Genomic DNA, 24448 nt, shown 5'->3' with positions numbered 1-24448 from the left:
CAGGAGTATTCAACTAGTCAACTAACTAACTACTCCGTAGTAATTACTGATTAGTCAAGTGGTACTCCGTAGTTGACTCAGAAATAGATCCCCCACAGTTGGGGCAACGTTGATCGTTGGAGATGATGGCTTCACTAGTTCATTTTTTGAGTTCCGGTGCCCCGAACCAGGATTGCCAGTACAATCCAATAACTCGAGGGAATGATATATGAAGCAATATATGTAAGGTATCCTAGGAAGTACCCCGTGTACTCAATGTACTCCGTCGTGGTAGTGTGCATTATTCATGAGACCCTTCCACGTGAGAGATCAGGCCATAAATACCTTCCGATGTACTTCCGATCCGATAGACAGACATACTAGTACTAACTAGTCGTAGTAGGACTAACTACTAGTTACCTAGGTAGTTACAACTTACCAGGTGCTGTTGATTAATAATAGGTCACGTTTTACGGAATACCGATCGGAAGTCGTCTTTCCGAACCATGATCGAATCTGGATCCAAATCATAGACTTGCTTGAACTTACCCAACTTTTTGAGAAGTCTGTCTCCTCCGCATGGAACTGATTATTAACTATTCCTCGGTCATGCCATTGGCAAACGCTTGCTCTTCTCCCCTCGTCGATCCTGGTTTTTATCCACCGAGGAACGTCATCATCATGTGAGGGGTCCTCCCCCCCCCCGGCCGAAACAGGCAGAGGCCCAGAAAGGTCCATCCATTCGGGCTGTACTTCCGTATTGCCACCCCTTAAGAGGTCGACCAGCCTGCAGGTTGATTGATACGAGTGGTGAGCTTGTGCTTCCTTCCCCCGTGTGGAGTAGCTGGAGCCGGAAGATTGACCTGCTTTCCTTTTTCCCAGCCAAAAGTGATCTGCCAGCTCTCCACCGAAGTGTCCACTCCCATCTCCATCTCTTTCGCCATTCATCCTCCTCGGATACGGAGTACGGAGTACCCTGGATCGCTTCCTTTCGCCCTGCATGCGGTTTCAACATCCATGGCCAGGCCACGGCTCTCCCGGCAAGAAATTCGGGGCACAGAAATGTGGGAACCGGGGTGATCGAGCTGCTGACAGCCATGGACACACATCCATGCCTTGCCGTTCGCCCGTGTCAGTTGCAGTGCTATATATCTAGCCATGCAGGGCCCCCCCCCTCTCCCCCGGTGATCCATGTCGTTGAGTCGTTAATCTCCTAGTGTCCACTTCTCTGAAAAGGCCAAGGAGGTAAAAGCACACCCTGCTTTTGTTCGTTGCTCCGCATTTCCACTTTTTTTTTTTTTTTTTTTTTTTCCCACAACAACAAGGAAGGTAAGCTGCTGCAGCCCAACCAACGTTTGTCTATCACTCGGACGTGGTTGTCTCATATATATCTCGTCCCCTTGCCCCCGTGTCACTAGGGTAACCTGTCTCCTCTCTCCTTGGTGTTGCGAATCGTGTACTCCGTATAGTGTCGTGTTTTGTAACTTGGTAGTACCTTGCGTAACCTTTTGCACAACAACCACTTTCTGTTCATTCTTTCTTCTATTTCTTCCCGATCCTCTCTCTCTCACTCTCTTTCTTCATAATCCTTTAAACTGTTCTCAAGCTGTTCCTCGGACATATTCCTGACATCGCAGTGATTCATCATGTCAGATAGCCACACGGCGTTGGAGAAGGATGTCGGCGTCGCGTCCGAGTCGACGGCCAACGGCATTGGCATCTCTCCCACCAACAATACCAATAACGGGACCGCCTCTCCGATGACCACGGAGGAGCACGAGGTTGCTCGTGCCGCAGCGCGCTTTGGGTACGGCCCGTTGGCGCAAGTCAAAACCTCTGACGCTCCGCTGCGGCCCTTTGGTGGTGAATTCCAGCCCGGTCTGTATAAGTCGGTTGAGAACCGCAAGTTCGCCAACCCGGCACCCCTGGGGCTGTCGGCTTTCGCCCTCACCACCTTTGTGCTGAGCTGCATCAACATGGGCGCCCGCAACATCTCGGAGCCTAACATTGTTGTCGCTCTGGCTTTTGGGTATGGTGGTCTCGTCCAGCTACTTGCCGGCATGTGGTATGTTCTGTTCTTCTGATTCAGCGTTTTTTTTTTTTTTTTTTTTTTTTTTTTTTTACCCCTCCTCCTAACGGTAGTAGGGAGATGGCTATCGGAAACACATTTGGTGCCACTGCGCTTTCCTCCTATGGAGGCTTCTGGCTGGCAGTCGGCATCGTCCTCACTCCCGGTGGTTTCGAGATCGTGTCGACCCTCGAAGACGCCGGCGGGAACATGTTCGTCCACTCGTTTGGTCTTATGCTGATGGTATTTCGCCCGCCCCCCTAAAACAAGAACTGATCAGGGGATCATAAAGACTAACCTACCTTCTCTCTCCAGGGCTGGTTCATCTTCACCACGATCCTCCTCTTCTGCACCCTCAAGTCGACGGTAGCATTCTTCACCCTCTTCTTCACCCTGGATCTGGCCTTCCTCCTGCTCGGAATCGGATATCTGAACCCCAACTCCGCGGGTTCCCCGAACCCACCCGTGATCAAGGCCGGCGGGTTTTTCGGCCTCCTTGCCGCCTTCCTAGCATGGTACAATGCCCTCGCTGGTATCGCCGATACTAGCAACAGCTTCTTCATCATCCCTGTCGCGCACTTCCCCTGGTCGCCGACGGGCATCTCACGCCGTAAATCCGAGCGCGAGATGGCATAGTTCACATATGATAGTTGGATTTCACCATTGATGGGAATGATACGGATGGGTATGAATGTGTTTTTTTTTCCGTTGTGTTAATACTGGAGAATCGCTGAGGGAAGATATTGCTCTTGCCGGCAGGCTGCCGTATGATAGCTGTATTTAAGTTATTTCTAATAAATTTATATGTTAATTGATTCATCGATTTATAGAGAGAGAGAGAGAGAGCCGGGGAGAAATAGTAGTAGGGTCAACAAGTCTGATGTCATTCAAATGGATTTAAGGTGTGGCGACTGGCTGGGGCATATAGATGGTCTTATCTCGGTAATCTTCGGCTTTACATCTGGACGAAGGGAAGTACAGATACTACCTACTAAATACTACCTACACGAAGACAGATACAAGCCATAAGCCATGTTAATAATGCAAAAGCATGGTATAAATAAATACTATCTACGTATACTACCTAGAGACCGGACAATCTGTAGTGACTATTTGACCGAGACATTGAGAAAGTTGAGTTTTGTCATTATATACCCTGTATTAAAAGTATTAACATCATATATATCCATCTACTGTCGTTATATATCATCTATGGTACCGGCCTTGAGCTCGTCCCACAGTCCCTTGAGCGGGGCCAGGTACGAGCGGTCCACGTACAGAAAGCCGAGTAGCAGGGTGCGCAGCTCCCCCCAGGAGCGGAAGCCATGCAACCGGACGGCGGCGGCCAGTTCGGCGACGAAGAAGGACCGGTCGATGGGCAGGTGCGAGGGAGAGCAGCAGGCGCCGACGAAGAGGACCCAAACGAGCAGGTCGGGGCATAGCTCGAACTGGCCCGTGGCGATGGTTGCCTCGATGGCCTGTCGCAGGCCGCTGACAGGCTTGGCGAACAGCGGCGCCATCTGAGGGTAGAAGTTCCAGATGGCCGTGTTGTGGAAGAGTAGACAGGCTAGCCGCACGCAGCCCTCGATGGTCGCGTCGCCCTTGACTTCGCCCTGCTCCGTATACCGGTCGCTATGCAGCGCGTACTCCAGGTACAGCACCTCGGTGTTGAAGTAGTCCTCGGTCACCTCGTCGAACGCCAGGTAGCCCGACGCATCGCGCCGGAGCCACTCGGCGTACAGGGTGAGCTGCGAAAGGTCATATATAATCTTGGACATGGCATCGCCAAAGATGCCGGGTATCTGAACAAGCGACATTAAGCGTGAAGCAATAGGTACAAGATCTTCGTCAGGGGGTATCAGGGGGTATTGTGGGGGGCTATCGGAGCGAATAAATGGGAAAATAGGTCGCGTGAATGACATGCATGCAACCCGAATATCCGTCCTAAACTATATTAGAAAGCTCATCTTTGCAAGTAAAGAGGAAGAAGAAGATGATGAAAAAAAAAATTTACCATGCAATCTGGAAGCGGATGTGTAAAGGCACATCTGCCAGGTTTTTTCGGAGCGAGACCATCTGCCGAAGTCCCGCCAGATGGATCTTGAGGTAATCAGCATTGCCCGAGGCAATCTACTCAAGTCAGTACAAGCCCGCTCGTAGGAAGAAGAAGATCATGGAAGGATGAAAGAAGTACCTCGATGGTGAGCAACACCGATACAGCAAAGATGAGCTCATTGCTGGCCGCTTTAACCGGATCAGAGAGCCCCTCGTTGACCAACCGGATGGTCTCCCCCCGATGGTGAAAGGTATCCAGAATCAGCGGGTTAGTGTAGCGTTTGGCAGGATCCACAAGGGGAAACAGCCCGGTTCGCAACGCGGTGGTTGAGGCCGCAACGCAGATGCATGCATGAAGCGAGGCGGGATCTTTTTGTACTAGTGAGGTACAATGTTGTTGGATCCGAGGCCCGATGCGGTTTTGGAACGGATAGGCCAACAGCGTCAGATCACCCAGGACTATATAAAACCGTCGTTAGACCCTCGGAAGCAATTTTTCAAGGCAAACAGAGCAGCCAAAAAAAAAAAAAAAAAAAAAAAAACCTACAAAGTTGGAGATGCCGTGACATGCGATCCGAAAGCGGCGTATGGGTTGTATCGAACGGGTCGATACCTCCCTCAAGAAAGGGACTCCATGGAATCTTCCTTGTTACCGACGTTGAGGAGGCGGGCGAGGAATCCGAATCCGTTACCACAGCAGTGGTAATGGCGGCGTCGGCAGCGGCAGCAGCAGCATTCAAAAGGAACTCTTCCCTTCGGGCCAGCTTGCCGCTCCTGCTGGTACTGCTGGTGCTGCTATTGCTCCTGCTGCTGCTGGCCTTGGAAACACGCCTCTCAGAGGCAGAGGAGGAAGAGGAGGCGGTCACATGACCGTCCGGCGGACGGGCGATGGTCTCGACAGGCTGGAAGGCCAGGTGCTTGAAAGTCTTGCTCTTGTAGCGTTTGGTATTCTCGAGGCGCTTCTTGCGGTTGTGCTCCGACATGACATGGGAGCGGATCCGCTTGAGAGTCTCCTCACGCGTCCCCTCGGACACCGACTGGGGGTCGGTATGCACCCAGAAGAGCGTGGAGCGGCCGCCGGCATTGGCAGCCTTCCGGGGCTTGCGCATCTTGGCCGAGGCGGATGTGGTGGCCTCCTGCTGCTTGCTACCTGCATCCTGACGTGGCGACACCTGAGGTGCCCGGGGTACCTGGGGTACTTCTGGGGGTGGTGCGTGTACTTCCGGGGGAGGAGGCGGTGGTGGTACTATTTCATAATGGTGGTTGTGACTGTGGATGTGGTGGTTGTGGTGGTGATTATTAAGCCAGGTCTGGTTGGGGACGGCCCAGGGGGCTGAGTTGTTGCCCAGGAGGGGCAGCACCACTTGTTGCTGAGGCTGCTGCTGCTGCTGCTGCTGAAGCAGCACCGGGAGCTCCCGGGGATCCATCACACAGGATTCTTCTGGCAGTCAATGGGCGATCGATCTTCTTGGGGGAGAGTAATTCCTCTCATCGCATGATGCTGAGGAGAGGAGAAGGGAGAGGAGAAGAGCTGAATGGCCAGCACACTGCCCTTTTCAGGGAAAGCCCATCGTGGGCCCCCAACAGCAGCGCCGCTTACGGTGCGAGGATTCGCTGCAATAATAATAATGCAGCCACGGATACTGTCTTCCGTCCCGGATGACTAAGCCGCATAGTGGTATTGTGCGTGTATTATCCGTTCACTACTCATAAATACTGCTAACTTGTAATTTCGTCGTATTGACAGGCTGGGTGGTTTTGCGCTGACAGGATGAGGACCCTCGAGAATAGCATGCGTTCTATCAATATGTACATCGGTGCCTCGATAATAGGATGGGGAGCGGTCACTCGGTGATATCGAAAGACTACTGCAAGGAGGGGGCAAACGAAGAAAAAGAAAGAAAAGAAGAATACGTAACAAGGTAAGGATGTCAGAAACAACCCGGAAGAGCTTTGGAAAGAGAGAGAGAGAGAGAGAGAGAGAGAAGAGGACCAAACACGGTTCAGAAAAGAGCGCTTAAGATCAGAAAATGCTATGCCATGCCTGGGCGAGGGAAAACAGGCACTGTGTCCAGCTGCTCCAACCCGCCCATGGTGCCTTGCTGGCCGCCCAGGTGCCACCCCTGGCCCGTCTGCTGGTTGATAAACGCACTCTGGCGAAACGGATTGGTGGTGCCTGTCACATTCGGTTGCAGAGGTGCTGCTGGAGGGGGTTGCAACCCTGGTTGCGGGCCCCGAGAAAATGGATTAGTACCGGTCCGTTGGGCCTGCAGGGGAGCAGGAGGAGGGGCTGCTACCGCGGGCTGCTGGCCCGGTGATGAGAAGGCCTCAGACGGAGATGACAATGAGGGACCGGGATTGAACGATGGGGTGGCATTTGACAGGCGACGGGCAAAGGGGTTAGTATTCTGACGCGTCAAGGGAGCTGCGGGGGCCGCACCGCCCGTCGGCGTGCTCATCAACATCGACTGTCGGAAAGGATTTGTCGTCTGCTGTTGCTGCGGAGGTTGTAGCTGCGGCGGCGACGACTGCAACTGCGGTTGCTGAGGGAAAGAGGCAACGCCATTTTGCGGAATGGGTGCCAGGCTGGACTGGAACTGATACGAATGCGGCTGTGGGCCGTAGCCGCCAAAGCCGGCCCCCGTGGACTGCGGTTGAAGAGGCATGGCAGCCTGGGCCGATGGTTGACCAAAGGGATTGGTCGCGCTCTGCGGTGCAAATGACCCGGGAAATCCTGCCTGGTCGAAGCCTGTAGGCTGGGGCTGCTGTGGTTGCGGATAAAAGCCTGGCTGCTGTGGTTGCTGGAACCCGCCGGCAGGGAACGGCATCCCGGGAGCCTGTTGGAATGGACTCTGCTGAGGTATCGGCTGCTGACTCTGCTCGATGGATTCAAAGAAATCGATCAAGTCGGCCTTGGGCTCAGACTTCGGGACCGCTTGTGAGGAATTAGACGCTGCTTTCGAAGCGGTAGCATTCGCTGCGGAACTACTGGAAGATGTGGCAGCCGGAACATGACCAGCCTTCCTGGCCCCCTTCTGGACCTGATACTCACGTCGACGGAGGTCAAAGTCCGGATCATTAAGGTCGTCCTCCAACAGCCGTGTTAAATCCGTCGACGCATGCTTGAGCTTGGGAATCTCCAATCTCGTCGCCGCTTCAAAGTGTCTCGCAACCCCAAGAAACTTGACTACCTCTTCCGTCTGCGTCGTAAAAGTTTTATATATCGCCAGGGCCCGTTCGCTGTCGGGCCGAGACATCTCAAAGTAATGCTCTGCCAAAAAAAAGACCTATCAGAACTGACTGGTGTTTGTGTATATAGACAACCTACCCAACACATTGATCGTCCCCTCGTTCATGACCGAGTAAAGAGTCAAAAGATCGAGCGTCAGTAGCCGGAATGCCGTCAAAGTGATTTCATTTTCCACCTCGTCCGTCAGAAGCTACAGTGAAGCGGAGAGGTTAGTTATCATCGAAAGCCCGAGAGGCTCACGCGAGAAAAGCACATACATCGCAACGGAGCAACGCCTTAATCTGCTTTTGCACGATCTCCGTCTCTCTCAGCAGGCCCTTGTCCACCGTCAGCCTCTTGAGGCGGCCCTGTCCGCTCCGCACGTAGTCCGTCTGGGTCTCGGCGAATGCCCGGGAGCGCGAAATCAAGTAGTCCGAATACCGGCGAATATTATGACCTTGCGACTGCACTGTAAGTTAGGCATCAGCATACTGCTCCTGTAATATCCTCCCCTCCCTCTCAAGCGGTGGTCTCGCGTACCTTCTGAGAACCCGCTGATAGCCAGCTTCTTCGGGTTCTCCGCCATGTGCTGTAGCGTAGCGTTCAGCTCGCCCTCGCGAACCATAAGATGCATCACAATCAACGCCTTGAAGACGATTGTCCATGTCGAGTCGCGGAGCCGGTGCTGCAGTGTTCGAAAGATCTCCGCCACACCCGCCTCCCCCGTATGCGTCGCGACAAGGATATGTTCGATGTACTTGGATTTCGGGGCCGCAAGCTATCACACACACGCAGTCCGTCAGCGGTCGATTCTATTGTTTGCCCCCAAGCCTGCCATTCTCAACTAACTTTGATCTTCGTGGCCCCTTTCACTGACTTCTCGAAATTCTGCGACATGGCGGCGACGCGGACCGGGCGTCGTGATTCCGCCACAACAGGAACGACCGGAGGAAGGAGGGAATTAAATGCTAGCTGTTTAGAATCGAAGTAATAACGATGGATAGAAAGCCCGTGTTATGTCTGTCTCATCGCCGAATGAAGTCGTGTAACCGTTTATTGGGCCATCCCGAGGATAAGGCACCAAAGAAAGCTTAGGAAAGGAGAGGAAGAGGGGGGCTAACCAGCAGCAGATACAGGCTGTGGCAGAGAAGAATAATCAGGTGTAGAGCAGAGGAATTGACCGGCGAGACGAGACAAGGCAGTCGAGATAAACGGATCAACCCCTCGACGATCCTCCCACGAGATGAAATCAAGATGGAGCTCTCCCGAGTTGCACTGCTGGGTCCCGGCGCCGTCCGTGACGCAAGTGCAAAGTGCAATGTGGCACTAGTCAACCTGGGATGATTCTTATTATACTACAGAATATATTGATCTATGTTTTCTAAAGATGTACTTCGTTACAATGTTTCTTTGTGTTTTTAGAATTGAATTGGTATTCTCAGTTTCTAGTTAAGAGGTAGTTAACTAACCAGGCCTTGACTGTGTCTAATTAATTAGTAGTATCTGTTAGCTTAATCCCCCCCCCCCTCTCTTCAAGACAAGAAATCCCCAGCCCCCCTCAACACAACACCACCTTCCATGGGTACCAGCCAGCTTAGGACACAATGCCTGATCCATATCATGCAGTTGAGGCTCGGATTGAGCAGGCGATGGACGCGTTGCGTCAGAAAGAATGTAAGACCGTCGCCTCGAACATTCAACGAGCCGTATGCGCGTCTCAACGCCCGCAGGAAGGGTAGGAAGAGCCGGTCCACACGCCAGGTCAAGCGAAAGCTGTCGGACGCGCAGGAACTGGCCCTGTGTGGATATATTGAGGAGCTAGACGATGGGGAGACCCCCATCGTGAGCAAACTGCTCCGTGACCACGCCAACTACCTCCTGGAGGAGGACCATGGTGATCCAACCACGAGCCCGCCTACAATCGGCGAACATTGGCTGAGTAGGTTTCTCCAACGGCACCCGGAGTACCGTCATCTCAGAGATCGTGGCAAGGAGCAGAAGTCCTCGCGAAAGGATGAGCAGCGACCCACAGACCGCTTCGACGTCTATAAAGAGAAGCTTAAAGAACTTGGGCGGGGCTCGTATCGTTTCCAGACAAGCTTAGAGAGGCTGCTCAAAGAGAGCCTGGCTCAGGCCGAGTTGATTAAGGAGCTACAGCAAGAGGTTGCCGCTCTATCGCAGGCCGTCATGGAAGAAGAGGCGGAACAAGAGGAAGAAGAGGAAGAGGGGGAAGAGGGGGGCTCTTGACTCAGCGGTATCCGTCCGGAGTACTGGGATTATAGATAGTATATAGCCATTCGTAGAGGATATCCATAGAAGCTACTGTAGGACTGTTACGCGTTTTTGTTGGAGTGACCAGATGGGATCATTCATATCAGGAAATATTCCATGTTTCCATTATCATAGCTAGCTTTCCTATACCGGTCTCAATCACCGACAGATCTTGATACTACTCCAATGAACAGGCTAAAGGTCAAATATAATTATAAGAAAACCCCTCGAGTATATGAGCCAGGGACTGAGATGATTAAACAAATATAGATAAGAAAGGAAATATAGGGAATGTATATAAGATTTCCATATCGTAATGGACGCCAAAGAAAAGAAGAAATAGAAAGGAGAGCAATTGAAACCGAAGAAGAAAGAAAACGGGGTTCAAAAGACTGCATCTGAGCTTGGTAGATCAATATCAGATGGCAGACATGGTGGAAGTTCTGGTTCATTTTCCATATCTTCCAAAAGATCCTCAGACAAGATTCCAATCCCACTATCGAGCCGCCGTCGGTGCTTCCCTCGGCCAACTTCGACGTCGACAAACCTTGTCATGCTGACAGGGGTAATGGGCTCACTTCCAATATTCGTAATGTCGGACTGGAGGTCATCGGATTGGAGGTGCCGGTTTGCGGTGCGTACTTTGGTCTTTCGTCTCTCTGCGTTGATAGACTCTTTCATGAATGCAAAAGAACGAGCTTGGTCTGCTTGCCATCGGTCTAGAAGAGCGTCTTTTGCGTTTATTTCAAGATCCAGTTGTTCCTCCAAACCAGTTTTGATGCGACGCAGTTGCTCAACTTCCGAGTTTGTACTATCGAGGGAAGTGGTAAGTTCCGAGATCCGCACGTTGAGAGCTCCCGTCTCAGTTTCGTGAAACTGCAGGTGATCGACGATCTTCTGCTCTAGCTGTGCTACGACTTCCTCTCGCTCCTTCTCCAAGGACTCAATCCTTGCAGTCAAGTCACAGACGCGAATGACGTTCTGCTGAAGCATTCTTTCCAGCTCTTTGATTCGCCCCTCATAACGGCTAAGATCTGCCTGGGAAGCATGTCGCATTTTTTCTTCGTTCGTCAGCTTAGCTTTGAGTTCCGATAGCTCTGAAGTATAGCTATCCTGGCAGGCTGAATTCTCTTTCTCGAGACTTGTGACGAGGGCCTCGAGGCCCTTTATCTCTTCACGGTACTTGATCAGTGCTGCGTTCAACCTGTCAATTCCAAGTGCCTGCTCTTTCCCCTCACGTTCGAGGTCTTGCATTTTCATCCTCGTGTGCAGCATATCACTGGCTGAAGAGGAGATTGTATTTTCAAGGTCACCGAGTTTCTTCGATGCAGCCTCATATCTTGCGAGCAATGCATCAAACTGGCCTCGCAAGGCCTTTTCTCGACTAATAGAGCCATTGTGCCTATGGCGCTCGGTCTCAAGGCTCTTGACCACCAGTTTGAGTCTTTTCACTAAAGCATCTAGCGTCGCACTTCCATTCTCCAGACTGACATTGGCAGTCTCTCCAGGTACAGCTCGTTCCAATTCAAGTCGAGCGGAACGAAAGTGGCAGCGTATATCAGCGATGATATCCTTTGTATTGTCCCCAGAAAACCCTAGGCCCGAGATCTCCTGTTCCATCGACTCCAAAGCCTGAGCAGCATCAGATGCACGCGTGAGTGCATCTGTCAGGGTTGGGATAATCTGATCCCAGAAGTCTGGTGGAGGAGATGATAGACGGGACAACTCATCAGTTGACTTTCCATGAAGCGGAAGCATGCTCGTTTTCCACTGATGAAAAATCGCTCTTTTCTCCCGCTTAGCGGCTTCCAGGTCACGCGAAAGATTGAATATGTCAGCTTCTTGTTTGGGATCAGTCATAGATGCTTGTGCAGAAGCGTCAACACCCGAGGATGTGCTCATTAGAAGCGATAGGCCAGACGGTAGAAGAGGCCGGGCATCATATCGAGGCCTCATTTCGGGGGAATTCGACGCGAGAAGTGTATCGTTTTCGAATCCACTATCATTAAACATAATCGTGTCGTCTATATCGTCCATATTGTTCAAATGGCGGGTTGGACTGCTTGAGATAGGTGTTGAAGGTGCGGAGCAAGATGCTCTAGACCTATCTGACGTGAAATCTGTTTCGAACATGGATGTCTTGTCGCTTGACCCCGAGCTGGGAGTTTCCTTCATATGTAGCTCCTCTTTGAGCCGCGCAATCTCTGCATCTTGTACATTTCTTTCTTGGCGGAGAATTTCCAGAGCCTTCTCAAACTTCACCGCGTCACGTTTCTCTCGTTCGTACTGGTTGATCTCGTCACTCAAGCCGACGCGCCGAATACGACGCTGAGTTCGTGAGTCCAGGACTTGACGTAGGGGTGTCCACTGGAATATGTTTCCCGGCTGCGGTGTCAAAAGAGGAAATGCAGAATCTAGCGAGCGACGAGAGCGTACCATGGGAGTCGAGCGCCGTCTAGTGCGAGAATTGGACTTGGGACTCGACTCTTCAAACGAGGTGCGAAGAATTGCTGGAGTAAGACCCGTGGAGGCATCGCCCAGTCCGTGGTGACAAGGTCCTAAGTCCGAGAAGCGAACCCTCTTGGATGATTTGCGTGGGGTTATTGGCTTTTCCACCCGCTGCGTATACACTCCCGACTTTCTTTTCTCTTGAATTGACATGTTACTGGGTAATTCCGCCGAATTCGAAGTATGACTGTCTGAACAGGATATCGATGAGTTTCGTCTCTTCCTGGACGACCGCCTCAACACCGAGCCATCTGAATGCACAGGGGATGACATGGTTCTTCTATCTGATGTAACTAACTACGATGTTAGAATAGTTACACCCCGTACTTTCAGAAAATTGACAGCAGGAGCATCACTAACGTGTAATAAAATAGCCTTTTCCCACTTGTTGTTGATCTCTTCAATTCGACTGGCCTCGCCTCAGATGCGGGCGCATAGATAAATTGGCGAACTAATGCACTGGCTTTTGACTCAAGATATCTTTAAGAGACAAGCTCAGGCGGATATGACCGACAACAGGCAACTAGTAGCCACCAGAAAAGGCACGGAAAGATAAATATACTAAATTCCAACAAGCGCGTAGCGGCAGTCTTTTATCATGAGGAAATAACAACAATACACAAGAGGATTGTTGTGCTGCTGAAGGGAACAGAAAGGCAACAACACAAACAAACAACCCCGCCGGCCAATTGTGGGATCGACAAGGAAGGAGGTCCTCGCACTATTGACAGGCAGCAGCTTCCCTCTGGAGGATGCATTGAGGCGCGTCTTTCCTGAATCCCTGGCAGGACGAGGTGCGTGGCGGCTCCATATTACCCGATCGGGTTAAACGTAAACAAACCCGAGCTACCCATCATGTGACGCACAAGGCGAGTCACGACACGCTATGATATAGGAAAAAGTAGGCGATTTGAACACCGTGGTTAGCTTGTAAGTAGGTATGGTATCTATTGATTATCCCTGATCGTTATAACTAGAAAGGAGACTAACCGCTCTGGAGAGACATATGTAGTAGTAACAATAAGTAACCCACTCAGAGCCCCAGTATTTCCAGTGATTAACAGTTGAGATGGATCGAGCAACACGAGGAGGTTGCCTAAGGGCTCTCGCATCAACCAGCTGCAGGTCCTACGTCCGGTGTATACCTTTAAATACCGATCTACCACTCCACCTGCTTCGCACGGGAGCATTACTGCCGTGCCACCTGTGTGATAGGTTGTAAGGGGAGCTGTCTCGCAACCGGCGCTTCTTGCTGGCAAAAGGGCTGCAAGGCGGGGGCCAAGGGCAACCGATAGAGTGTTTGAAAATGTCTATTCAGAAGCTCGACATCTGGTGCGTCAAGGTCGGCGGCAGAGGAGACGTGGGTGCTGTGGTCTACCGGAGGCATATTCAAGGTACCACCGTTGGGAGACCTCGCGGGCAGCAAGATGCAGGCAGATGCCACATAGAGGATTCCCGAAAAAACCACGCATGACCTTGTTCATCTTGCAAGCAGTCCGGTCGCCAGACCTTTTTCTCCTTGTCCATTCAAGTGGATAGAAGCTGGCGTCTTGGTTCCTGAAGTGACTCCTAGGATATCCGGGCATCGCTGGTCCCATCTGGACCGATCATCAGCATGAAGACTATGGTGTTTGGGTCTTCAGAGAGTCGGTTGGCCACCACCAGACGGCCAGTGCCAGTGCCACCGATCACATAGTCGACCGCTGAGGAGAGAGTCGTGAACTTCACCCAGTTCAACTAGATATTGGGTTCAATGCGGGGAGATAAATACCACAATGACGAAGCCTTCAAGATTGAACTGACGATAAATCCTGACGGAAGCTGTCTCTTGAGGAGTTGGGTGACGCTCACTGGGGGGTATCCCTGTGGGGGTATCTCACAATCTTTGAGCCTGTTCTATAAGTATTGCTTGACGCCGTAATACCAAATGATAGACTAAGGCTTATACAAGACATTATGAAGATGCTAATAGACTCGGAGCTGTTTTCCATACTGTCTACCTTTTGAGAATAAACATGAAACCTGCCATTTTAGCCCAGAACTAGATTCTTGTTTTCCCATAGTGTCCACCCGATAATCAATACAGAAACCTACCAGTAGATCAGTAGATCAATATCGACGTTATCGTCTTCAAGCCAGGGATGTTGGCATAGCCTAGAATATCCCCGCACCGGACACTGCCTTATCTGAGCATAATTGATAACTACAGCATATCTTTCTGGACAGACACGGCTCATATCAACGACACCTCTGCCGGGGATTGTCCAGAAGATCGGCAATGGCCGAGAAATGATAGTCCGTAAGAGATGACTTGTGCCCGCAATAATGGAGAAGATAAAATAAGTGGGTTCGGCAGTTAGTGAATACTACCTAAATAGCTCCGTAGATAGGTGCCGTCGTGGTACTTGTTTGACTATACTGATGATGATACTGCGGTAGAGGGTTATGTATAAGAAGAAGAGAAAGAACGAAAGACTTGACAGACATATTAGACAGGAATCTTGCAGAGAAAACAGCTTTATATCAGTACTTTTCCTTCCTTGATGCAATATCTAGTGTAGATGATGAAACCTCTACCGAGTGGATGTCTTCTTGATATCCATGCTCACATTAATCCCTGCAAGCAGACAATCTTGCCTCTCTTGAACTCTAGATGGCGCCATAACATCAAGAATATGTCCCTCCTTATCATGAATCATGCTATCAATAGTCAGATAAGAGAGGTTGAAGACGATAGAAACTGTAGCTTTGAATGGTCTGTATAGGACCGGGGTTGGGTTTCTCAGAGTATAACACCCGCCCTTCAAACCCCCAAGAGCACAACCATTGTTAGACATCATTTTTCTTTTCCATCTGTCGAGTGTCACCTCCGATCCACTCAAGAGACCAGCCAACTCTAAGTAGGTGGACAGCTTTGACGCGTGCTCTGTCGTGCTTTCATTTTTCAATTTCGCCATCGCCACCAGCAATGAGCATTGATGGTGTGTTTTATGTGCCCAGGTATTGAGTGAGCAGCGAAAAGCAATAACTATATATTGCTCTGTTCTTCAGTCTTTTTATCGAGAGTTCAATTCCTTGCTTCAGAACTCACGGCAGATCAAAATGGCTTCTGGATTCCTCCACTCCAAGGAGGCCAAGGTCGAACAGAGCGTGGTCTCTGACCCCGTCGTGAGCGATATCGACCAAGGCAGTCTGCATTATACGGTCGAAGGGGGAGATAATTCCAACAAGCTCACAATTCAGGAGGCCAGTGGTGCTCCGGTTGAGCATCACAGTCCTCTGGGATACTCGGTGGGATGGGTGACGGTGATCTTCCTGAACCTTAGCATGATGGTCGGGACCGGTGTTTTTTCCACCCGTATGTTCATGTTCATGTTCTTTTTCTTGCTCTCACCGGCTTTGGTCTGTCTAACCGGTTTCAGCTTCTGCCATTGTGGAAGGAACGGGCTCGATCGGACTCAGTCTGTTCTACTGGGTCATCGGGTACATCATGTCTTACAGTACACTGTCGGTGTATCTTGAATTCGCTGCCTATTTCCCCAGCCGCTCTGGCTCCGAGGTGGTCTACCTCGAACAGTCATTTCCTCGACCTCGATATCTCTTTCCGACCATCTTCGCCATTCAAACCGTTCTGTTTTCCTTCAGCAGTAGCAATGCCATTGGTAGGTACTAGCTCAAGAGCAACGCATCGGATTCCGGTGTTTATATCCATTTTTCCTATCTAACTGGAGGCATCTACTAGTTCTCGCGGAATATTTGTTCGCTCTTGCTGGAACAACACCTACCGCGTGGCAGGAGAAGGGCGTCGCAGTGGCGGCATATACCGTGGCCGTGTTATGTTCGTTCTCACTCACTTCCCCCATAGCTTCCTCATGATCAGAACTGACTGATGGGTTGCTAGTTGTCATTTTCAACACTCGAGGCTCGCTCTTGCTTTCCAACCTCATTGGAGTCGTGAAGCTTCTGACCTTGATCTTGTGAGTACTACTAGTAACGTTTATCAGTGACCATACATGGCCTCCCAGTACACTGCGGCTGACAAGTTCATTGACGACAGCATTGGAATCACCGGTCTTGTTGTGCTTGGAGGACACACATCTGTCAAGAATCCTACAGCAAATTTCAAGAATGCATTTTCCGGCACCTCAGACGCCACAGTGTATGGAGCAACCAACGCGTTGATCGACGTGGTCTTCTCCTATCAGGGGTTTACCAATGCATTTAACGTGGTCAACGAAGTCAAGGTTGGTCTACATCTTACCACACCCTTTTCCAGCTCGCCCATTGGATCAACCCATGCTAATCTGAACGTTGGAAAACGATAGAATCCGATCAAAACTCTTCGTTGGAGCGCCCCCTTGTCCCTTACTCTTACCGCAGTTCTCTATATATTGGCCAATATTGCATACTTTTCGGTCGCCTCCAAAGAGGAGATCATAGAGTCTGAGCAGATCGCCGCCGCTGTCTTCTTTGAAAAGGTTTTTGGGTCAGGAGGGGCAGCGAAAGCACTGAATTTCCTCATCTGTCTCAGTGCCTTTGGCAACTTGGTTGCTGTCCTGATCGGCCAGTCTCGAGTTCTTCGAGAATGTGGAAGGTAATTGAACACCAAATTCAAACTCCCCAGGCGTAGGTTATGCTGTACTGACCTCTGATAGACAAGGTGTTCTCCCTTGGACCACCTTTTGGACCTCCACACGGCCCTTTGGAACTCCTCTCGGCCCGTATCTTGTGAAATGGGCCTTGACGATTGTGATGATTCTTGCTCCTCCTGCAGGTGACGCATTCGACTTCAGTACGATACCTCCCTTTCCCCATTTCTCCAATAGCTCAGGGTTATCTGACCGACTCTACTAGTCGTGGATCTAAGCATCTATCCCGGCAACATTTTCAGTTTCATTCTGACTGTCGGTTTGCTCATAACCCGTCGTCAGCGCAAGCGCCTCAACTTGGGAAAAGCAGAGTATCGTTGCTGGGATCTAGCTGTGGGGATTTCCCTCGTTACCTGCACATATATGCTCATTTTACCATGGTGGCCGCCCACTACCGGAGCCGATGGAGGCGATGTCACATTCTGGTATGCCACGTACTGTGTGACCGGGCTCTGCATGTGAGTTATACCTTCTTTACCCTCACTTATATGAATGCCTATGCTAATACGAGCTCTAGCCTTGGCGTATGTGTCGTGTACTATTACGTTTGGATATTGGTTATTCCCAAATGGGGCAAGTACCAGTACCGACAGACAATCATCCACGGGGATGATGGTAGTACGGCGCATCGGCTGGTCAAGATCCCGAACGAAGAAATTGATCGCTGGGATGAAGAACATGACGCAGCGGGGCGTGTGAGGCAAAGAACTCGGGCGAGCGATAGTGACGGGGAGGTGAGAAAGGAATAGATGGATCAGTTCGAAGCATCCCAAGTATATACCACCAGCATATAGTAGTAACTACTAGTTGGGCCTCAGATGACGCTCATGAGCATGAATACACCACTCCAGTATTTCCAACCATTTTTCTAATCCTTCTTTCTCTGTTCACTTATTACCACCATTTAAATTATTATTATCAATTTAAAAATTCTTATATTATTTTGAATAACCTCTGTAACTATAGATACCAGGAAGGTTTACCGACTAATAACTAGCTTCAGAACCACAACACAAAGTTCCAGCGGTGTCGGTTATGACCAGAATGAATGTAGAACCCACAGAAAGACCTCACCAGGTTCGCTCCTTGCTTTCTTATCGCGACCAGCTAAAGGCCATTTCTACCATGGCTTCTCGTGCCTAATACCTGTTAAACCTCCCCCAGGCCTGTGTTTCGTGATGTCATTCTGCCCGCCGGCCTGATACAGCTGTCCAACCCCTCGCCGCAACGAAACGGCAGCGGGCTGAGCATTTGGTCTCCCCCAATCTGTCGCGCGAAAACAGCTTGTTTTGGGTGCCGCAGAATAATTCTCGTCGCTTCGATGGACGTCTATTCGGATACAGGGGCTGGTACGGACCCGGCGACAGACTATCAGTATCTTCGCTCTGACGCTGAGAGACAGAGTGCGGCGGCCCAAACAGTCTCCCAGGACTACGATCAGGCATTCCCACAACCGTCACCACCACAACAGACCGAGAGTCAAAATGGTTCTCACGACGGCAATGCTATCGATGGGAGCAGAATACCTTTTGATGATCCGTCAGAATCACCACATCTTGCATGGCTCCCCTCCGAGCTGCTGAACGAGATTCTCTCCTATCTGACGGCACGAGACCTCGCCCACGTATCAACCACCTGCCGCACGCTGGCGGCACACGCCTCGAACGACATGCTATGGGCTTCGCTTGTCAATGCGCAGCTGTCGATACCCCTCGCGGATCCGGGCCCCTTCGGCTCGTTCCGGGAGCTCTTCATCGCCCACCACCCATACTGGTTCATCCCGCGGCACAAAGTCTGGATCTCCGACACGGAGCACACGGGAAATTTGATCCTGGCGCGCTACGATTACCGCCGGGGCGTGATCGAGGCTTACCGGGTCATCGCTGAGCGACCCGTACCGCAGTCCGAGGTCTGGGACTGGAATCCCGAGGTGGTTGTGCTCACCTTCGACCCGAAGGTGAGGCTCTGGCTGGACGACCCCGTGATCCTGCTCAAGAACAACAAGCTCAATGGGAAACCCACGCGGTACTATCTGCATGGAGAAATCCGGATGCCGATGGAGATCGAGTCGCAACATGTTTACAACGCCATCTCGCTGTGTCCGCGCGAGTACCCGTCCGATCTGGAACATGCCCGCCCAGACAAACAATGGCCACCACCAGCCATCCCCAGCTCCACACGCGTCTACCGGGAGGTAGAAAGGCACTGGTCGGAATGGAACGAGCGTCCACGAAGCATCGCGCAGGTCTCCGAGGCGGCGTTCCGGATTCGCCGCTGGGCCCATTTCGGCGTGGGGATGTACTTGTTCACGGCGGGGACCAGCGAGGCGCTCTCGACCTACGCAACACTCGACTCGAGTCTTTACACGCCCACCAAGCAGAAGCCGTACCAGGGGATCTGGGTGGGGGACTACCTAGCTCATGGATGCGAATTTATTCTCTTCCTGCAGCGGGACGGCAATAATGCTCACAACAACAATGACAGTCCATCTATGAACCGGGGGAGTCTAGAAGGAATCAAACTCACCGGTGACCCGAACGTGCCCCGTGGCGAGGTGTCCTTCATCGCAGACGATATCGGCGATGACGGTCTCGTGCGCATCGCTGGCGCAGACGAGGCTCCCTTCCAAGGCTCCCGGATTGTGCGTAGTCGAGGCCATGTCGCCGGGCTTGGCTTTCAAGATGGTACGAAATGCGCCTGAATACATGATTCTTTGAAATGTGGGAACTGTTCTCTCTGCTAACGACCCCGTTGCATTGGTACTATAGATGTCTTTATCTCGTCGCAATTGATCTTGATCTCTACGAACTGCATCGCCCATTACTGGGAATCAATGGGCCATGTCACCTATTTCCGTCGCGTGGATATCGACGCCCTCCTAAACACTTGATCTGCCTGAATCTAGCATAGTATGGAGTATTGCCGGGACATTTGAATCTTACACATATCGGAGTTGGTTGGCTTTGATGACTTAGTCTAAGACAAGCAATTCAGCGAATGGCCTAACCATGAGTTTTGATCGGTTTTTTCTTCCTCAGTGTCAGCCATATATGAAATGTATAGATATTCCACAAATGTAATTCAGCTCCTAACTCCAGACCCTTCTCCACAGCCAAATCATCGTGAAGGGGAAGAAAAAGTCTCCTAGTCTGTTGGTTTCAACAAGGTCATCGATAAAAGAGCAAATATACAGAAAACACATATGTATAGCGCAATGCTACATGTCTGTGGGACGGAAAAAAGGGAAAAAAAGGGTTAAGAAAAAGGAAAGACAACCTTCTCGGGTTCAAGTCACCAGGACCACTTTAGAAACCAGAAAGGAATAAAAGAAAAAAGCATGGATGCCCCTCACTTCCGTGAAAACAGCTTCAGTAATTCGTACAAAGCGAGTCATTTCCCAACACCGATGCCCGGGAGGCGCGGGAAGGGGTATAGTTATAATCGATAGATCACCGTCTCCGCTCAAACCAGCTGGTCGACCCCAACACCGCCACAGACTGGTCCATCACCCACTCGCCGACACCGAGGTAGTTATCGATCCACTTCTTGAAGTCCTTGTTCTCTGTGATCTTGTCCGAGTTGAGGCTGGGGCTGTGAAGACGCCCACGCGCGGCCCACCCAGAAGGGGGCGGCGGGCAAGCAAGTCAGCTACTACTGAACCTTATGTAGATGCAGAGCAAGATTTGAAATCCTTGATCATTTGACGGTAAACCGGGCATGAGGGGGAGGGGGGGGTATTTACGTGAGGCCAGTGGAGCGTTTGACGCCTGCGAGGAAGGCGGAGACTGTACGAGAAAACCAGTTAGCAGGTACTCATTAAAATCTCTCAACAGCGGAGAAACCGTCTTCGTGTAACTTACTGAGCACCGCATCGAAGGCGTAATGTGTAAGACGGCCCAACTGGTGGTTCCATTAGTATCCGAGTTGTTATCGGAAGGAGCGGACGGTTCTCGCGCAACTTACCATGGTGGTGGCAGTGGTGTGAGGGTATTCGCGCAGAGGTTGCAAGGACAGCTGACAGTCGAGCTGTATATTGATAATCAAGAAACGGTTATGTAGGTCAGACTCTCTTTGTGGAAGAAGGCTATGGAGTAACTACTGCCTAACGGGAGCGGTCAGCTTCCCTCGGGCTCGTCGCCGGCGGCTGGTGTATAGAGTCACGTGAGAGCTGTCTAGGCCGCGGTGGCTGGTAGGACATCTAGCCGGGTCAGGTCTAGCGCGCTACTCTCCGGATCAACGGTGATGCCGGCGGGCTGCTTATCGATAAGAGGAAAGGCCCGGCTCGCGTCGGAGCTAATAGTGGGCTGACGACTGAACCAAGAAACATACGGAGTACTGCCGTACAACCAAGCGAAAAAGCTCACCGGGAAATGGGCCTGTGGAGGCATCGCTTTTTGTCATGGCCATTGCAGACGCACTGCTCATTCGTCTCGAATGCTCGTGTTTGTTTGAATCAGGCTGGAATCCCGCCGGCGTTCAGTTCCAATCTATACTGCATTCGATTCGCGGTGTAAAACCCAAGGTAAGGCATGGTTGCATTTGCGAGCTGGGAACCAGCAGGGTCGGCCTTCAGCAATGAAGAAATGGCCTGTTAGCAGACAATAATGGGTGGCATGTTGATTACTCGATGCTTTAAAGCTTTAAATGATTTTTTTCTAGATAGTAAATAATAATAGCTACCGGCAGCTAACTAATAATCTGTAAATAACTACGTAGTTGACCAGTTACTCAATGTCTCCAGCATCCGTGCACGAGGGGCTGGAGATAACCTTCCCTGTTACGGCGTACCGCTTTTGGTGGCCAACAGCGTTTTCCCTCCCGTGCACGAGAAAGCCCCTCTCTCAACATACTACCTTCTAGTAACCTTCTGATCTGGCTTGCCTTTTCCACATCTCCCTGAATCTCCAGATTTCTCCCCTTCACCTTCATTCTCCCATTCTTCTAAACCGTCGGAAGACTACAGAACACCACAAAAATGGCGGCTACTACTTCCCTCGACCACCTGAGCAACCGCATGAAGCTGGAATGGCACTCCAAGCTCAACACCGAGATGGTGCCCGCCAAAAACTTCCGCAGAACCTCCATCATTTGCACCATCGGTATGTATCTTTTTAGCGGTCGGAGGAGCTGGACAGACCTTTCTATTGCAGAAAGAGAGCCCTGTTTGAGTTCTCAAGTGTGTCATTGCTAACGGTAATCTCGATCTCCAGGCCCCAAGACCAACTCCGTTGAGAGTATCAACCTGCTCCGCAAGGGTATGCAATCCAAAAACCTACAGAAATTGTGTCATCAAAAGGCGGCACGCTGACATGATGGTGATGATGAATAGCCGGTCTCAACGTCGTTCGTATGAACTTCTCCCACGGCTCATATGAGGTTTGTCAGCCCCAAGAGAGACAGGAGAGAAGCCAAGTTCAATGCAATCGCTGACATTCGAGCAGTACCACCAGTCTGTCATCGACCACTCCCGCGAGGCCGAGAAGCTTCAGCCCGGTCGCCCTCTGGCGATTGCTCTTGACACCGTAAGTACTGAAGGAGGATTGTCGATATCTTCTTCATTGAGCAGACATGTCTGATTCCCCATTAGAAAGGACCCGAGATCCGTACTGGCAACACCACCGATGACAAGGATATTCCCATCAAGGAGGGCCACGTGATGAACATCACCACTGATGACCAATATGCCACCGCTTGCGACGATGAGAACATGTAAGTCAAACCCGAACCCAGTTGGCATTCAACGGTCTATGCCGGGCTCTTTCTGATAATATATCTGCGTCATAGGTATCTCGACTACAAGAACATCACCAAGGTGATCCAGCCGGGCAAGCTCATCTATGTTGATGATGGTATTCTGTCATTCGAGGTGATCGAGGTTGTTGACGACAAGACTGTCCGTGTTAAGTGCTTGAACAACGGCAACATCTCCTCCCGTAAGGGTGTCAACCTGCCGGGTACCGATGTCGATCTTCCCGCTCTTTCCGAGAAGGACAAGGCCGATCTGCGATTCGGTGTTAAGAACAGAGTTGACATGATCTTTGCTTCGTTTATTCGTCGCGGTCAGGACATCCGCGACATCCGCGAGGTTCTCGGTGACGATGGTAAGGAGATTCAGATCATTGCCAAGATCGAGAACCAGCAGGGTGTGAACAACTTCGACGAGATCCTGGAAGAGACTGACGGTGTCATGGTTGCCCGCGGTGACCTCGGTATCGAAATCCCTGCCGCCAAGGTGTTCATCGCCCAGAAGATGATGATCGCCAAGTGCAACATCAAGGGCAAGCCCGTCATCTGTGCCACCCAGATGCTTGAGTCCATGACGTACAACCCTCGCCCTACCCGTGCCGAGGTCTCCGATGTCGCCAATGCTGTTCTCGACGGTGCTGACTGTGTCATGTTGTCCGGAGAGACTGCCAAGGGTAACTATCCTTGCGAGGCTGTTCGCATGATGCACGAGACTTGCCTGCTCGCTGAGGTCGCCATCCCTCACTTCAACGTATTTGACGAGCTCCGCAACCTTGCCCCTCGTCCCACCGACACCGTCGAGTCTATTTCCATGGCCGCTGTGAGCGCCAGTCTCGAGCTCAATGCCGGTGCCATCGTCGTTCTGACCACAAGGTTTGTCCACTTCTTTTTTGGCGTATTAGAACGAACCATCTTTGCTGACAATTTTCAAGTGGCAAAACCGCTCGTTTCCTGTCCAAGTACCGCCCTGTCTGCCCTATCATCATGATCACTCGCAACCCCGTTGCTTCTCGCGTAAGCTTCACCCAGCATTATGAATCTGAAAAAAAAAGTATCGTTGCTGACATGGAATTAACAGTACTCCCACCTTTACCGTGGTGTCTGGCCGTTCTACTTCCCGGAGAAGAAGCCCGACTTCAGCGTTCAGATCTGGCAGGAGGATGTTGACCGCCGTCTCAAGTGGGGTATCTCGCACGGTCTGGCCCTCGGAATCATCAACAAGGGTGACCCCATTGTCTGTGTCCAGGGCTGGCGCGGCGGCATGGGCCACACCAACACCATCCGTGTGGTCCCCGCTGAGGAGAACCTTGGTCTTGTCGACGAGTAAATATCTTCCTTGGGCAAGACATAAAAACGCGAACCTGAGAGTGTCGCTGGGTCAGTGCAACGGCAGTTGGTTAACAAGCCTTGCGTTGTCAACTTTTTTTTTCCCTTTTTCAGGAGTAGGCAAGACCTGAACATTGGGCCACAGAACCTTTAATATCCGCCGGCCTGTGGCCTGGTCCCTTGGCCTATTTCCTCCCTCCCCCCTTCTTCGAATAATAACGGTTGTCCGAAGGTTAGGTATCGACCGGGGCACGATTCTACCTACCTTTCCTTGCAAGATGGCTTGTCTTGCCATTCAGAGCTGGGATCTGTTTGTTTTTCATTTTTGCCTTTTGTTTTCCAAGCCAAAATTAATGAGTCGCCCCTCTTTTTCTCATGTAAATGAATGAGTCAAATGCCCAATATTGGACTAGGTCTAGATCAAAACGGATTTTGAATCAAGATTTCCTTTAAAAAAAAGCCGTGATTGGAGACATTGAAGCAAGAAGGGACAGCCAAGAAGACTGTCTTATCTAGAACTAGGTAGTGGTTATAGTTGGTTTGATGCCGTTGTGAGTGGCCAGTATCTCAATATCCTGCATTAGTTATCAGCCAAGAACCGACGCCCATAACATCGAA

General features: G+C 51.0%; 10 protein-coding genes across 10 annotated transcripts; 5 read left to right on the top strand and 5 right to left on the bottom strand.

The window, feature by feature from the left end:
* Positions 1–1267: 1267 nt before the first annotated feature.
* On the top strand, positions 1268–2829 carry ASPZODRAFT_131850 (hypothetical protein). Its single transcript, XM_022722856.1, has 3 exons — positions 1268–2044; positions 2125–2290; positions 2363–2829. The coding sequence occupies exons 1-3, from the start codon at positions 1626–1628 to the stop codon at positions 2681–2683; spliced, it is 906 nt and encodes a 301-aa protein (XP_022581447.1). The 5' UTR covers positions 1268–1625; the 3' UTR covers positions 2684–2829.
* A 249-nt stretch (positions 2830–3078) lies between these two features.
* On the bottom strand, positions 3079–5463 carry ASPZODRAFT_115707 (hypothetical protein). The gene is made up of 4 exons (XM_022721115.1): positions 4650–5463; positions 4242–4561; positions 4062–4177; positions 3079–3991 (listed from the first exon to the last, which is right to left on the bottom strand). The coding sequence occupies exons 1-4, from the start codon at positions 5209–5211 to the stop codon at positions 3247–3249; spliced, it is 1743 nt and encodes a 580-aa protein (XP_022581446.1). The 5' UTR covers positions 5212–5463; the 3' UTR covers positions 3079–3246.
* Positions 5464–6048: 585 nt separating this feature from the next.
* On the bottom strand, positions 6049–8591 carry ASPZODRAFT_131847 (hypothetical protein). The gene is made up of 5 exons (XM_022722855.1): positions 8181–8591; positions 7872–8109; positions 7610–7800; positions 7431–7542; positions 6049–7373 (listed from the first exon to the last, which is right to left on the bottom strand). Exons 1-5 carry the CDS (start codon positions 8226–8228, stop codon positions 6136–6138), a joined length of 1827 nt encoding a protein of 608 aa, XP_022581445.1. The 5' UTR covers positions 8229–8591; the 3' UTR covers positions 6049–6135.
* A 203-nt stretch (positions 8592–8794) lies between these two features.
* On the top strand, positions 8795–9866 carry ASPZODRAFT_1858185 (hypothetical protein). Its single transcript, XM_022727241.1, has one exon. The coding sequence runs from the start codon at positions 8910–8912 to the stop codon at positions 9576–9578; it is 669 nt and encodes a 222-aa protein (XP_022581444.1). The 5' UTR covers positions 8795–8909; the 3' UTR covers positions 9579–9866.
* On the bottom strand, positions 9783–12560 carry ASPZODRAFT_1858152 (hypothetical protein). The gene is made up of 2 exons (XM_022727240.1): positions 12471–12560; positions 9783–12403 (listed from the first exon to the last, which is right to left on the bottom strand). Exon 2 carries the CDS (start codon positions 12381–12383, stop codon positions 9987–9989), a length of 2397 nt encoding a protein of 798 aa, XP_022581443.1. The 5' UTR covers positions 12384–12403; positions 12471–12560; the 3' UTR covers positions 9783–9986.
* Positions 12232–12819, bottom strand: ASPZODRAFT_158946 (hypothetical protein; the record flags this gene model as incomplete). Its single annotated transcript, XM_022726373.1, has 2 exons — positions 12232–12403; positions 12471–12819. A coding segment is annotated over one exon (186 nt), but the record flags the coding sequence as incomplete, so codon positions are not given.
* A 2393-nt stretch (positions 12820–15212) lies between these two features.
* Positions 15213–17508, top strand: ASPZODRAFT_95431 (hypothetical protein; the record flags this gene model as incomplete). The annotated part of the gene is made up of 9 exons (XM_022730501.1): positions 15213–15468; positions 15533–15772; positions 15853–15948; positions 16012–16087; positions 16168–16354; positions 16436–16704; positions 16766–16902; positions 16965–17217; positions 17277–17508. 9 exons carry the CDS (start codon positions 15213–15215, stop codon positions 17506–17508), a joined length of 1746 nt encoding a protein of 581 aa, XP_022581441.1.
* A 282-nt stretch (positions 17509–17790) lies between these two features.
* ASPZODRAFT_131840 (hypothetical protein) lies at positions 17791–20144 on the top strand. The gene is made up of 2 exons (XM_022722854.1): positions 17791–19443; positions 19528–20144. Exons 1-2 carry the CDS (start codon positions 18081–18083, stop codon positions 19647–19649), a joined length of 1485 nt encoding a protein of 494 aa, XP_022581440.1. The 5' UTR covers positions 17791–18080; the 3' UTR covers positions 19650–20144.
* ASPZODRAFT_1854499 (hypothetical protein) lies at positions 19781–20905 on the bottom strand. Its single transcript, XM_022727236.1, has 4 exons — positions 20723–20905; positions 20620–20659; positions 20502–20544; positions 19781–20350 (listed from the first exon to the last, which is right to left on the bottom strand). The coding sequence occupies exons 1-4, from the start codon at positions 20723–20725 to the stop codon at positions 20209–20211; spliced, it is 228 nt and encodes a 75-aa protein (XP_022581439.1). The 5' UTR covers positions 20726–20905; the 3' UTR covers positions 19781–20208.
* Positions 20906–21734: 829 nt separating this feature from the next.
* On the top strand, positions 21735–23831 carry ASPZODRAFT_15617 (hypothetical protein; the record flags this gene model as incomplete). Its single annotated transcript, XM_022726254.1, has 8 exons — positions 21735–21858; positions 21970–22014; positions 22089–22135; positions 22201–22281; positions 22347–22468; positions 22544–23377; positions 23437–23518; positions 23583–23831. The coding sequence occupies 8 exons, from the start codon at positions 21735–21737 to the stop codon at positions 23829–23831; spliced, it is 1584 nt and encodes a 527-aa protein (XP_022581438.1).
* Positions 23832–24448: the final 617 nt, after the last annotated feature.

This window comes from Penicilliopsis zonata (genome assembly GCF_001890105.1).
Source record: "Penicilliopsis zonata CBS 506.65 unplaced genomic scaffold ASPZOscaffold_6, whole genome shotgun sequence".
In the NCBI taxonomy this organism is placed as follows: domain Eukaryota; kingdom Fungi; phylum Ascomycota; class Eurotiomycetes; order Eurotiales; family Aspergillaceae; genus Penicilliopsis; species Penicilliopsis zonata.
The sequence above is the reverse complement of the archived record's forward strand: the minus strand, read 5'-3'. Positions and strand labels throughout refer to the sequence as shown.

Excerpts from the sequence above, each read along its gene's own strand:
- ASPZODRAFT_131847 (XM_022722855.1), bottom strand. The coding sequence starts at position 8,228 with ATGTCGCAGAATTTCGAGAAGTCAGTGAAAGGGGCCACGAAGATCAAA. Across the intron at positions 8,110-8,180 it reads AAGGGGCCACGAAGATCAAA|CTTGCGGCCCCGAAATCCAA; the intron begins GTTAGTTGAGAA and ends TGTGTGTGATAG. Across the intron at positions 7,374-7,430 it reads GGGGACGATCAATGTGTTGG|AGCATTACTTTGAGATGTCT; the intron begins GTAGGTTGTCTA and ends TTTTTTTGGCAG.
- ASPZODRAFT_1858152 (XM_022727240.1), bottom strand. The coding sequence starts at position 12,383 with ATGTCATCCCCTGTGCATTCAGATGGCTCGGTGTTGAGGCGGTCGTCC.
- ASPZODRAFT_131840 (XM_022722854.1), top strand. The coding sequence starts at position 18,081 with ATGGACGTCTATTCGGATACAGGGGCTGGTACGGACCCGGCGACAGAC. Across the intron at positions 19,444-19,527 it reads CGGGCTTGGCTTTCAAGATG|ATGTCTTTATCTCGTCGCAA; the intron begins GTACGAAATGCG and ends TTGGTACTATAG.
- ASPZODRAFT_1854499 (XM_022727236.1), bottom strand. Across the intron at positions 20,545-20,619 it reads CGCCTTCGATGCGGTGCTCA|TCTCCGCCTTCCTCGCAGGC; the intron begins GTAAGTTACACG and ends TTTCTCGTACAG. Across the intron at positions 20,351-20,501 it reads AAACGCTCCACTGGCCTCAC|CCCCAGCCTCAACTCGGACA; the intron begins GTAAATACCCCC and ends GCGTCTTCACAG.
- ASPZODRAFT_131850 (XM_022722856.1), top strand. The coding sequence starts at position 1,626 with ATGTCAGATAGCCACACGGCGTTGGAGAAGGATGTCGGCGTCGCGTCC. Across the intron at positions 2,045-2,124 it reads CAGCTACTTGCCGGCATGTG|GGAGATGGCTATCGGAAACA; the intron begins GTATGTTCTGTT and ends TAACGGTAGTAG. Across the intron at positions 2,291-2,362 it reads CGTTTGGTCTTATGCTGATG|GGCTGGTTCATCTTCACCAC; the intron begins GTATTTCGCCCG and ends TTCTCTCTCCAG.
- ASPZODRAFT_1858185 (XM_022727241.1), top strand. The coding sequence starts at position 8,910 with ATGGGTACCAGCCAGCTTAGGACACAATGCCTGATCCATATCATGCAG.
- ASPZODRAFT_115707 (XM_022721115.1), bottom strand. The coding sequence starts at position 5,211 with ATGCGCAAGCCCCGGAAGGCTGCCAATGCCGGCGGCCGCTCCACGCTC. Across the intron at positions 4,178-4,241 it reads CGGTGTTGCTCACCATCGAG|ATTGCCTCGGGCAATGCTGA; the intron begins GTACTTCTTTCA and ends TGACTTGAGTAG. Across the intron at positions 3,992-4,061 it reads ATCCGCTTCCAGATTGCATG|GACGGATATTCGGGTTGCAT; the intron begins GTAAATTTTTTT and ends AATATAGTTTAG.